This window comes from Myotis yumanensis, unplaced genomic scaffold, assembly GCF_028538775.1.
Source record: "Myotis yumanensis isolate MYYU_CA2020_CCGP unplaced genomic scaffold, mMyoYum1.0.hap1 SCAF_2, whole genome shotgun sequence".
NCBI lineage: Eukaryota > Metazoa > Chordata > Mammalia > Chiroptera > Vespertilionidae > Myotis > Myotis yumanensis.
In genome coordinates this window covers 24,956,608-24,969,114 of record NW_027223753.1, presented here as the reverse complement: position 1 = coordinate 24,969,114, position 12,507 = coordinate 24,956,608, and the positions used below count along the sequence as shown (strand labels likewise).

Below are 12,507 nucleotides of genomic sequence, written 5' to 3'. Positions count from 1 at the left end.
AAGCTACCACACACCACCTAGGGTCCAATTCTCCAAGATGAAGAAGGGCTGTTCCAAGCCATTTATAGCCTCGGACTCACACGTTGGCCGGGAGCACAGAGGGCAGGAACGGAGAGCTGGGCCTGTGCTGACTTGAGCTTCAATAGAGAAGAGGTGGCCCTGTGGGTTCCTAGTTCCAAGGGTTTCTATCTACAGCTGTAAAGTGTAAGAAAAAACTCCTCCTTGGCTAACTAATGAAGCCATACACCCAACAAATGCAGAATGAAGAGTAAAAATCAGTCTATCCTCTGGATAAAACATTATGTAAACATGAAAAATAAGATTTAATTTAATTTTTTCTATGAGCATATATTGCATTGCTGTTTTAAAATTTAGTGATGTTCAAATGGATAAGAGCAAATTATTTAAGTGAAAAAACTAAAATACAATTACAAAAAAATCTAGTGCATACCTCTACAAAATGGAGGCGATAAGCCAGAATGCTCATACTGTTCACCTCCACCACTGTCCGAGCTCCCAGCACTCTAAGTATGCAACAGCTATTTATTGTTCTAGAATAAGTATTGGCATTAAAATGAACTCATTTATTTCCCAAATTTGCTGTAATGAGATATGAAGCTTTCATAATTAAAAAAAAGTAAGTATATAAAAATAAGACTAATTTCACAACCCAAAACCATAAGAGGGGAAAGGAGCATTGATGTTGTTTATATCAAATGTCAGATCTGCAATAAATTATAATTACAAACAGGAACACCATCTCATTTATAGGAATGGAATTTGAAGTTACTGGGGGGAAAGGACATAGAATTCTTTTCCATTTGGAATGACAAGGCTTATCTATAACACTTCAACGTTTCCGGCGACTCTGAAATTTGTAAATAGCAGGGGAGTTCACCGTTTCTTTCTTCACCTTCACCTTCCGAGTTTTATCCTATAAAAGAGTAAAAGGTTACCAATACATAGCAGGAGAGGCTTTTGTAAAACAGGGAAGTTCTTAACTACCTATTAGGAAACCCCTCATTCTGCCCTTGTCAAAGTGCAGGAGAGACGAGCCCCACCCCAAGGCAACCCCAGGAGGCATGAATCAACTTCCCTGCTGGGCACTTAGTGGGTAGAGATTCTTGGGAAAACTGAGAAGGTACTCAAATCATTTTTTGGGGGGAGTAGGGCTTATTCTCTCACAAACCCCAGTTGAGAAAGGCACAACTCAACGATCTGCAAAGCTGAAGAATTTGACATTTAGAGGAATCATAATATGAAAGGGGCATTTTATATTCCTCAGCTCTGTTATTTATCTACACAATGTTGCCTATTTTTAAACACCAATGAGAGACACGCACTGTTTTGTTAACCTGTTTAAATGTTAAAGATAGCTGCTCATAAGCTATAAAGTTCATATGCTACCCGATCCTACCCTGTGCTGTTCCAGAGCACTGACTAATAAGCCTCTTATTACCTTCTTAATCAAGGCACATTTCAACACTGTCAGAGTAGCAGCCACTGGCTCAAACCGCTGCCCCTGAGGAGCAGACATTTTCACCAGGGTTGATTTACACACAGCTGAAATCCAGCCTCAGTGAAGACCTTCACAAGGGGAAAAAAAAAAAAAGAAGGCCTAAGGCTCTCTCCTCACCAGAAGATCTTTGCGTGTTTGAATTTTCTGTGCAATGACGAACAATTTCCTCTCTCGTTCAATCCGCTGTGTCAGGCAGTTATACTGCTTTTGCCTTTCTTTAGCTATCCGCTGCAGAGGAAACACACACATGCTCAATAAAACACTTCACAGGACAAAAAATAAGTAAGAAACTGTTTCTTAATCCACCTAAGCCCCAATGCATAAATGGTTTTCCCAACTCCCTTTTTACGCCAGAACAGACGATACTGTATGTTACTAACAAGTAAGGATACTATAAAGCTGTCCATTTTAGGAACATCACATCTTGAGCTGAACTTCCAGAGCCTTGGGGACTTGCCCGGGACACGTGGTTCACCTGGAGCAGAGTCAGGACTGTCCTGAGCCTCACGGTCCTCAGGAATCTTTCCACTACTACCCTCCGCTGCTTCAACCTTCATGTGAGTGTCCGGTTACCTAAGGTGATGCAGAATGAGCCAGTACTGGAAACCCTCCCACAGGGAGGAGGGGAAAGAGAAGGGCACCAGGCAGTGTACTGGTGCCGGAGAACCGCAGCTACGAGCAGGCATTTGTCAGCGGTAGGTGACCTGAGAATTCCCACTGCTGATGATGCCTCCAACACCAGTGTTCCTTCAATTTGGGGGCATTGTAAACCTCTAAGAAACTGAGGGAAGCTTTGGGTTATTTCTTGAAATAAATGTACTTATGTGTGTCCAAATTTGTAGGGCTCTTCTCTCATGGAACCCAGTTGAGAAAGGTAGAACTTTTTATTTTTCTTAATTTTTTTTTAAAATGGTTTTACTGATTTCAGAGAGAGAGAAGGAAGAGAGAGAAACATCGATGTGAGAAAGAAACACGGATCAGCTGCCTCCTGCACGACCCCCAGGGGGGATCAAGCCCACAACCCAGGAATGTGCCCTGACTGCGGATGGAACCAGCAACCTCCTGGTGTATAGGATGACGCTCAACCAGCTGAGCCACAGCAGTCGGGATAAGAAAGGCAGAACTAAATTATCTCAATGTGCATACACGTAGATACCTATTTGCTCAAAATGTCAGTGGGGCCAAAACCGGTTTGGCTCAGTGGATAGAGCGTCGGCCTGCGGACTGAAAGGTCCCAGGTTCGATTCCAGTCAAGGGCATGTACCTGGGTTGCGGGCACATCCCCCATGGGAGATGTGCAGGAGGCAGCTGATCGATGTTTCTCTCCCATCGATGTTTCTAACTATCTATCTATCTCCCTTCCTCTCTGTAAAAAATCAATAAAATATATTAAAAAAAAAAAAATGTCAGTGGGAAGAGGGTGTTCAGACTCCTAAAGCCCATTTGTGGACTGCCCACCCCTTCCAACTTACAGACTGAGCATTCCTTTGCAATCCACCCACAGCAGTCTCTTAATAAAAATAATTTTCCTTTAAACACAACTATCAAAAGAAACACTACTAGACAAAAATGGCAGGATCCAAACTTTCCCAATTTCTCAAAAGTTACGTTAGTAAACTCTTTCTACACAGGAATTGGGAACTCTCGTCTCCTTAGGGACTACCACAATACTTGAAAAGCATCAGTGACACAGCTAATTGAAAATACAACTAATTGGCAAACAGGGTTATCACGAGAACACTAGTCAGCCGGGTCCTCAGCTGGAAGTGTTATCTGCATAGAGGGGAATATTGCTGGGCCTCAGACTTAAACAATTGCCTGATTCTAGCATAGTCTCACAGCAGTGGCTTCAAGACAGCTTTTGTTTTCACTTTATTGCACAGACTGTCAAATTTATGGGATTACCCAATATAGTCAAACTAATTAGGGGTATTTATATTACTAAGGCAAGTTTAGCTGCCTCTGAGCTAGAGAAACTGCTGTGAAATTAAACATTGGAAGCAAAGCTGATGCGGAATAAATGATTCAAATCAAAACAGAACAGCTGTCTGAATGAAACACATTGACAGCATTTTTTTTTTTTTTTTTAATGAATCAGTCAGAAGTGAGAGTTCAACTCCAGAAGGCTTTGAGAAAAGCGTGTCTTCTGCACAAACCCAGTTACGGTGACGGAAAACACCATAAGGAAGAGTCAATACAAAATTTTGGTACAAATGCATAATATGAAAGACTTTTTAATACATGTATTTACTGCTAAAGGTGCGATATCAAAAGTATAGCAGACCCCTTAATCTTCAGTGCCCTCTCCTTTCTCTGTATTTTAAAACTGTTGGCACCTGTTATAAGCCTTAAAAGCACAAAGCCCAGGGTGAGAGCTAGAATTCAAATGAAGGTCAAAAGGCCAACATCTATGTTCCTGACCACTAGGCTACCCATCCTCCAATCTGAGAAACCCAGGAACTCTTCTCCATTCCCATCCCCATCATCAAAACCTCCTTCTACTTTTCTAAGGGAACTTGATGTGTTTTCCACAAATAATTATTTTAAATTTGGTGACAAAAAAAAAAAAAAGGAATCTAGATCCTCCCACCCCTAAATTCAGACCCAAAGAAAAATGGAGTAAATTACCTTAAGTCGAGTCTGATGAGTAACTCCTTTCACTTTCTCCTTCTGCAAGGTCTCTATGGTGGGTCTATTAAAGACTCTGTCCACTAATTCCGGGGCAGTTCGCAGGTGAGTTGCAATATCAAACCGCTCAACTAAAAGTCAAGACAATCCTTCAAGCACTGTCTCTAACACCAAACAACACAGAAAAATATGCTAGACCGTCCCAGGAACCTTCAAACATTCCATACCTTCCTTTTTAGTGTCAAAAAAGAACACATGCTTATTCTGTTGCTTCCCCTGGAAATCCAGCAGGTGGAGCTCTGATTTTAGTCTTTCGATTTTCTAGAATACAGAATATGGTCTCATTTTACACTGGGCTCTTATAGGGTATCAGAAATGAATTTGCCAAAGTTTAAACCATTTCACATCATTATCACCAACCAGCAAAGAAACTGCTTCATTCTTTTAAAGGAAAGGACTGGTAAAATTTATCAAGCACCAACCACATGTCAGGCTTGGCATAATCCAAAACTCATTTAATCCTTACAACAAACCTATGAAATAGAAATGAGGAAAGAGCTTTATAGAGGTAAATTTGTCCATAATCTTGGGGCTAATAAGTGGTAGAGCCAGAATTCAAACTAAGTCTGTCTCATTCCCCACATTAAACCCTTTCCACTCTACCATGCTTCTAAATCACTTTCACAATTAATTAAGCATACAATGCCAGAAGAAATCAACATATCATTTTGGTCGAGGGATTTATATTTTTCTTAACCAACGAAAACACATCAAAACACATCGGTTGTTACCTTCGCTTCCGCAACCCTTTTCATTTCTATATATTTGACATCCTGAGTTCTCATCAGTTTCAGCTGTTCTGGAGTTACTTCTTCCTTAGTCTGCGGGATAACATGAACTCCATCCTGAAATCCAAATTCCAAAGACACATTCCCTATTAGATTAAAATCATTTCTAAGTTGTTGACTTAGTTCATGGTTGGAACAAAGACAACCCAGAGCTTTATGCAATAGCAATTCCATGCACTAGGCCCTCAAGGTGCACGGTCAATTTAGCACATCCAGTCTTCCACTCTTATAACGGCTCCAGGCATAAGACTACTCAGAGCCAGGGGCAGAAATGCTTGCTGCTCATGAAGGGGCAGTTTTGCTTTGGATACTGGCCAACAGCAGCACCTGGACCAACTAGACCAGTGATGGCAAACCTATGACACACGTGTCAGAGGTGACACGCGAACTCATTTTTTTGGTTGATTTTTCTTTGTTAAATGGCATTTAAATATATAAAATAAATATCAAAAATATAAGTCTTTGTTTTACTATGGTTGCAAATATCAAAAAACTTCTATATGTGACACGGCACCAGAGTTAAGTTAGGGTTTTTCAAAATGCTGACACGCCGAGCTCAAAAGGTTCGCCATCACTGCTCCAGTTGGTAGAGAGAGGCTAAGTAAAGGCCAAGATTCTTTCTCTTCCCCTCCTCCCCCATCCTTATTTCCTTATTGAGTCGGAGCTCAAAACACTAACTGATCCATTAGACACCCACCTGGAGTTTAACTCGAGTCATTTTATAGTAGAATTCATCTGGATTTTTTTCAAGAGCTTTCTTTCGAAGAGCTCTGAGGTATTCTTGCTTTTTCCGGTAGTCACTAAAAAGCAGGTTAAACAAGGTTCATACCAAAAAAGAAAAACACAACAATAACACAACAAGCAAACTTTACAAGGAGCTAAAGTTCGCACAAAATGAAACTCAAAAAGCCAAAGCAAAAAAAAGCAATGACTACATTTGATCCACACTCCACTGTCACTGATGTTGAGCTCCTCTCTCTGCAGGTCTTCCTCTGGTCAAATCTTACGTGAAAGCCCTAGCTGGTTTAGCTCAGCGGATAGTGCACCGGCCTGTGGACTGAGGGGTCCCAGGTTCGATTCCGGCTAAGGGCACATGCCTGGGTTGTGGGCTTGATCCCCAGTAGAGGATGTGCGGGAGGCAGCCAATCAATGATTCTCTCTCATCATTGATGTTTCTATCTCTCTCTCTCCCTTTTCCTTCCACTCTAAAATCAATTAAAAAAATATATTAAAAAAAAAAAAAAACTTATGCCGAAACCGGTTTGGCTCAGTGGATAGAGCGTCGGCCTGCGGACTGAAAGGTCCCGGGTTCGATTCCGGTCAAGGGCATGTACCTGGGTTGCGGGCACATCCCCAGTGGGAGATGTGCAGGAGGCAGCTGATCGATGTTTCTCTCTCATCGATGTTTCTAACTCTCTATCTCTCTCCCTTCCTCTCTGTAAAAAATCAATAAGTATATTTTAAAAAAAAAAAAACTTAAAAAAAAAAAATACTTACGTGAAATTAACTGTCCTATCTCACATATGTTTTAGTGCCATTTATATCATTACAAAGAGAGACCAAACAAAGCACAAATTAAAACTGGGTTCTGATTCAAGCTTTGGGCACCAAGTGACCAAATAAGATTCAGAAATTACACAATGCATTATAGCCAAGTAACCAGAATCATGGATTCTGGAGCCAGACACCCTGGGTTCAAACTCTGATTCTACCACTTCTGGCTGAGTAATCTTGGATAAGTTAGTTAACCACTCAGTATCCCCATTTAATCTGTAAATGATATGATAACAGCAGTATCCCAGAAGGCTGTTGGGAGGAATTAATGAGTGTAAAAGTTGTAACTCCCCTGGAACACTGCCTGCCCAGTAGCAGCCCTCAGTTATTACTATCAGCCTTAAAAACTCGGAGACCCAGAGCAACCCATCGCCCACCATCTGTACCAGGAGCATAAAAAGGACTTCAACTAACAAATAATCATAAAGTATTTTGCAAATAAAGTGCTAGCGAAGAAGAAGAATGGGGATAATTGTTTTGTAAAATGTTTTCAGAGTTCATTATCACCCACGCTCAGTCTCATGAATCCATCTTTCACATCTCTTCATTCCACACCACACACATGGTGATGTAAGAGACTCAACAACTGGAATTTTAGATTTTATCTTGCACTTCAAGAAAAGGGAGTGAAAAAAGACTCAGCTTTTGGCTCAAACACCAAGGCAGGGGCAAATCAAAGCCACTATGAGAAAATGATCTGTAGCAACACAATAAAAAAAAAAAACCCTCACAATGCAACTACAGTTAAATAAATAATGCTCTGCTAAACAAAGACAGAAGTTTAGGGTCACAGACAAGTATCTGACAGGCTGCCAGAGCTTTGGCCATTTTATCAATGGCAGGAAATTATCCCGTTGGACACTCAGGCAATTCAACTGCAGCGCAGAGAAACTGGAAGCTTTCTTGGCAGCATCTCTACCAGAAAGACTGAACTCACTTTGCACGAAGTTTGTAATCTTTCTTTTTCTCCAGCAGGCCCAGATGTTTTCGAAAGCCAGGCTAGAAAACAAAAGAAGAAAAAGTGTTATGTTTCCTCACAACATGATGGGAACAAGCATCTCTGGGGCGCTCAGTCAATCCATGTCCTTGGAGCCAACGTGCTCCCCTATTCCCTCCCCTCCCCCAACTGGGCTCTGCCTAAGGAGGAGAGGAGCTGTGCAGGTGCCAGAGAGGTCATCAGCACTGCCGTAGTAGTTGTCCTGGCCTATTAAGGACAGAGAAAGGCAACAATGACTCGGCACTAAGCAAGCAGTTGCCAGTTGTACTAAAATTACTACGGACTTAATCCAAGGGTTTATAAAATACTACGAAGGGAAAATATAGTAACAGGCAACTGTGGTAAGAGAGCTAAATTTAGAGACTGGAGAATTGGATTCAAATCCAAGCTTTACCTCTTACCAATTTGTGACCTTGGGCAAATCACCGAACTTCTCTGAGCTGCTGTTTCCCAACTATAAAATGAGAATAATAGTACCATTTCTCGCGGTTATCGTAAGGATTCCATAAACCTCTGTGAGTGGCAGTGTCTGGACTTGGCTTGGCACATAACAGGTGCCCAGCATGTTTACTGTTATTGTTATACCTTTGGTACAAAGTATGAAAGAAAACCACGTATGACAGAACATACTTTCTATGACACAGAACTTGGATAGCACGGAAGGTACAAGGATTATAGCTTGCTGTTATCTTTCCACCAGCTACCATTTGTTGAGCATTTAATATATATCAGGGTCTGAGCTAGATGCTTTTGCATAAAATATCCTAACAGGCCACATTTATTAAGTACTTACTCTGTTACAGAGCAATCTGCTATGCTCATCAATTATGATCACATTTAATCCCCACAACTATCATGGAAAGTAGGTAAAGCAAAGAAACGGCTATCCCAATATTCCAAAGGGGAATAAAGTTTAGAGAATGACTTGCCCAAGAACACAGAACTAGTAAGTGGCAAAGCTAGAATTAGAATCCATTCTATCTGGGGCCACAGTCTGTACTCTTCCCCTCCCCCACTGGACTGCATCCTTTTCTGCTCTGAACAATCTTAACTTCTTTTTTTAGAGAATTTTTATGAGTTTATTTGAGCCAAACCGATGACATATACAGGGGAGCAAGACATCAAATGCTCCCTAATCTCAACTTTTGAGGAACTGCATACACTTTTCCATTGTTTAAACTTGTATAATAATTTTTAACAGTCACCTTTCTCATCTATCATCTCTGAAGTGACGCAATAAAGAATTCAATATTTAAAAATAATACCCAAAACCTCTCCTGATAATTTTTATTTTAATTACAGCAGATAAAGAAGACTGACAGAGAGTAGAGAAAGAAAACTCAAGGGTCAAATGGGCAACATCATGCGGCAGAAATCTTGAAAGTTCCATGTCACTTGAATGTGTAATCGGCATTATAAAAAAAATCCTGGCACTGCATCTGAAATAGTTCACATAGTTACACCACCCCCTCCATACAGAATATCTTCAATAGCTCCCCACTGCCTCAATGAAGAATCAATAGGATAAAGTCCAAACTTGACCCAAATAGGAAGTGCTCTTGTCAATGTGTTTGCCAACCTTTACAGATGGCCTTCTCCACACCTCTCCCACGAAGACCCTCTATTCCTATTCAGACATGGCCATGTCTTACTCACTACCTGCCTTCAAAGCCCTCTGTCTCCTCTGCTAATCTAAACCAACTACTTACAACTATGACTCTAGACCAGCCGTGGGCAAACTAGCCCGTTTGAAATGAATAAAACTAAAAAAAGAAAAAAAGACCGTACCCTTTTATGTAATGATGTTTACTTTGAATTTATATTAGTTCACACAAACACTCCATCCATGCTTTTGTTCCGGCCCTCCGGTCCAGTTTAAGAACCCATTGTGTGCCGAAACCGGTTTGGCTCAGTGGATAGAGCGTCGGCCTGCGGACTGAGGGGTCCCGGGTTCGATTCCGGTCGAGGGCATGTGCCTGGGTTGCGTGCACATCCCCAGTGGGAGATGTGCAGGAGGCAGCTGATCGATGTTTCTCTCTCATCGATGTTTCTGACTCTCTATCTCTCTCCCTTCCTCTCTGTAAAAAATCAATAAAATATATTTAAAAAAAAAAAAAAAAAAAAAAGAACCCATTGTGGCCCTCGAGTCAAAAAGTTTGCCCACCCCTGCTCTAAACACACATTCAATCTCTTTAAGCATCAGATGCCTCATTTGTAAAATGAGGATCACATCCCCCAAATAGGGATGCTGTGGGATTATATGGGATAATCCTTGTACAGCATGTTGAGCTGTACCTAACATACAGTCAGTGCTAAAAAAGTGACAGCTACTATCATTGCCTTTCAAGTCCAACAAGTTTCATCATGATGCTTTCTCTCATCATCTCTACTCTTCCCACTCAAATTCCTCATTTGGCATTTTTTATGTGCCACCTCTTATAAAATTGCCTCTTTATTCATCTTTTAGTAGCCCCTGGATTCAAAACACTTGGTCTGATTCTTGGCTTTGCCACTTGCCAACTATAGCTATATGTCTTTGGGCAAATTACTTACCCTATCTGAACCTTAGTATCCTCATCTGCAAATGTGAAAACACAATAGTACACTTCCACCCACTGTTGGGAGTTACGTAAATGAGATAATGAGAGGACAGCATTTTGCACTTTGTCTGGCTCAGGCACACAGTAAGCACTTCTAGCTATGATTACTTTTCGCTGGATCCACACACCGGTCCAAACAAGGTCGCAAATTACACTATTGTTCCCAGCACACCACGAGCACACACCAAGTAAACAATAAATGTTTGATAAATGCGATTAAGCAGGAACACTGAACTTCGGTTAAGAGGCCTTACTTCGCCCGGCCCGCGTGGCTCAGTGGTTGAGCATCGACCTATGAACCAGGAGGTCACGGTTCAATTCCCAGTCAGGGCACAAGCCTGGGTTGTGGGCTTAATCCCCATGTGGGGCATGCAGGAGGCAATCGATCAATGATTCTATCTCATCATTGATGTTTCTATCTCTCTCTCCCTCTCTCTTCTCTGAAATCAATAAAAAAAAATTTTTTTTTAAAAAGGCCTTAGTTCCATTCCATCAGCTGGCCACACAACTTTAGGCACATCCATCTCCCTCTCTTTCTCGTCTGTAAAATGAAGCCTTTCTGAATCGGTATTATGGGATTCCCACAATTTGTCTTGCAGGTGTAGAAATGGAATAAATTGATTCTGCATACATTAAGCGAATGTCTACTCAACCTCCCCCCACACACACCCTCCAGAGAAGTCCTACAAATGTTTATTCGGCCTGAATTTGGTGTTTGTGACTGGGCACGTCACTTCAGCTCTCTGGGCCTCAGTTTCCTCATCTGTATAATGGGGGTGAAAAAACACCAACATTACAGGGTGAGACATAAACAAAAAGCCCACGATGTCATCAAAGCCCACGATGATGACACTGTGACTATACTCATAACATCGGTTCTCCTCGGTCACCGCCCCTATACGCAGCGAGCGGAGCCGAGCACCTTTGGATGAGGGTGCCAGTTCCAGCCGGGGCGCTTACTGGCTGTGTGAGCTTCGACTTCAAGTTCCGCCGGGGTCAAGCCCTTTACACACAGCACCCCATTTAGTTATCTCATTTAAAACTTGCAAGATAGTTTTGATTATCCCCGTGCTCTCCCCAAAAAAGAACGACAGGTCCTTCTTCGCAGAGCCAAGAGGCTCCACCCCAGTCACGCCGGCGTCATCACCATATATTTGCATTTATTTACTCGCAGTGTCTGAGTACCGACCCGGACCCGCAAGCAAAGAGGGGGTTGGGGCGAGAGAAGCACATGTGGCCAGAGCCGGCGCATGTGGATCCGGTGAGGTCTTACCTGGCTTCGCTCTCGGTGTTCCCGCTGTCGGGACTTAGCTGCCTTCCGAAAAGCCGCCGACATAGCTGCTCACCCCTGGGAAAGCTTAGTAGACAACGCTGGCTCCGCACCACCTCTGTCTCCGGGTCCACTGAACCTACAGGAAACGGGCCTAGCCGCGGAGGCTTAGGACCGCCCACTTCCTCTCCACAGCCTATGCGGCGCCAGCTTTTCCGGAAGTACGTCCTCTAGCAAAGGCGTCCACCACAGGCTGCTTCTGGGAAATGTAGTCTAGTGTCCTGACTTGACAAGGGCCAGTTCTTATTCGCCAGAACTTGTCCACGTGTACCTCGCCTTCGCGCTCGGCTCCGCGTTGGCACCTGGGAACACGTGTCTGGCACTGCCCTCGGCTGAGCTGGGCTTGGAGTGTGCGCATGCGCAGTGACCTGTGGCTGTGCTCCACTTGCCGTATTTACCAGGTGCATTTAAATAAAGCCAGGAGCTGTGTGAATTTTACAGTGTACTGGAAAAGAGCACTCAATAGAGAGACAACAGACTCTAAAATCATGTCTGACTCTGCTACTTAATTGTCTGTGACTTTTGACAAGTGACTTGACTTTAATGAGCATCATTTTTCTCATCCATAAAACAATAATACTAGCATGCACTGCGTGCCTCATAGGGCCATCAAGGAGCTCACAGTTGAATGGAGGAGTCATACCATAGCAATAGTTTTAAAGTTCTGAGTCTTATCCCCTCAAGAGAATGGCTGGTTGGCAGAATGAGTGTCAGGGGCAGGACAATGTAAATGATTAGGACCATGAACCATGGAGGTGTGTTCTGATCCTAACTGCTGCCAATCAAGACAAAGTTAGCTTCATTCAACCTTGGTCTCCCCATCTGTAAAAGTAAGGTAATGCTACTATACCCACAGAATGGTTGTGAGCATTAAATGAAATAATATGTTTAAAATGCTGTGTTCAGCCCAGTTTGGCTCAGTGGATAGAGCATAGGCCTGCGGACTGAAGGGTCCCGGGTTTGGGTTTGATTCCGGTCAAGGGCACATGCCCGGGTTGCGGGCTCCATCCCCAATAGGGGATGTGCAGGAG

The 12,507-nt window shown here is 42.7% G+C and overlaps 1 protein-coding gene across 1 annotated transcript; it reads right to left on the bottom strand.

The window, feature by feature from the left end:
- Nucleotides 1–561: 561 nt before the first annotated feature.
- UTP11 (UTP11 small subunit processome component) lies at nucleotides 562–11,563 on the bottom strand. The gene is made up of 8 exons (XM_070404769.1): nucleotides 11,420–11,563; nucleotides 7,487–7,548; nucleotides 5,693–5,795; nucleotides 4,939–5,052; nucleotides 4,375–4,468; nucleotides 4,148–4,278; nucleotides 1,637–1,747; nucleotides 562–934 (listed from the first exon to the last, which is right to left on the bottom strand). The coding sequence occupies exons 1-8, from the start codon at nucleotides 11,480–11,482 to the stop codon at nucleotides 851–853; spliced, it is 762 nt and encodes a 253-aa protein (XP_070260870.1). The 5' UTR covers nucleotides 11,483–11,563; the 3' UTR covers nucleotides 562–850.
- Nucleotides 11,564–12,507: the final 944 nt, after the last annotated feature.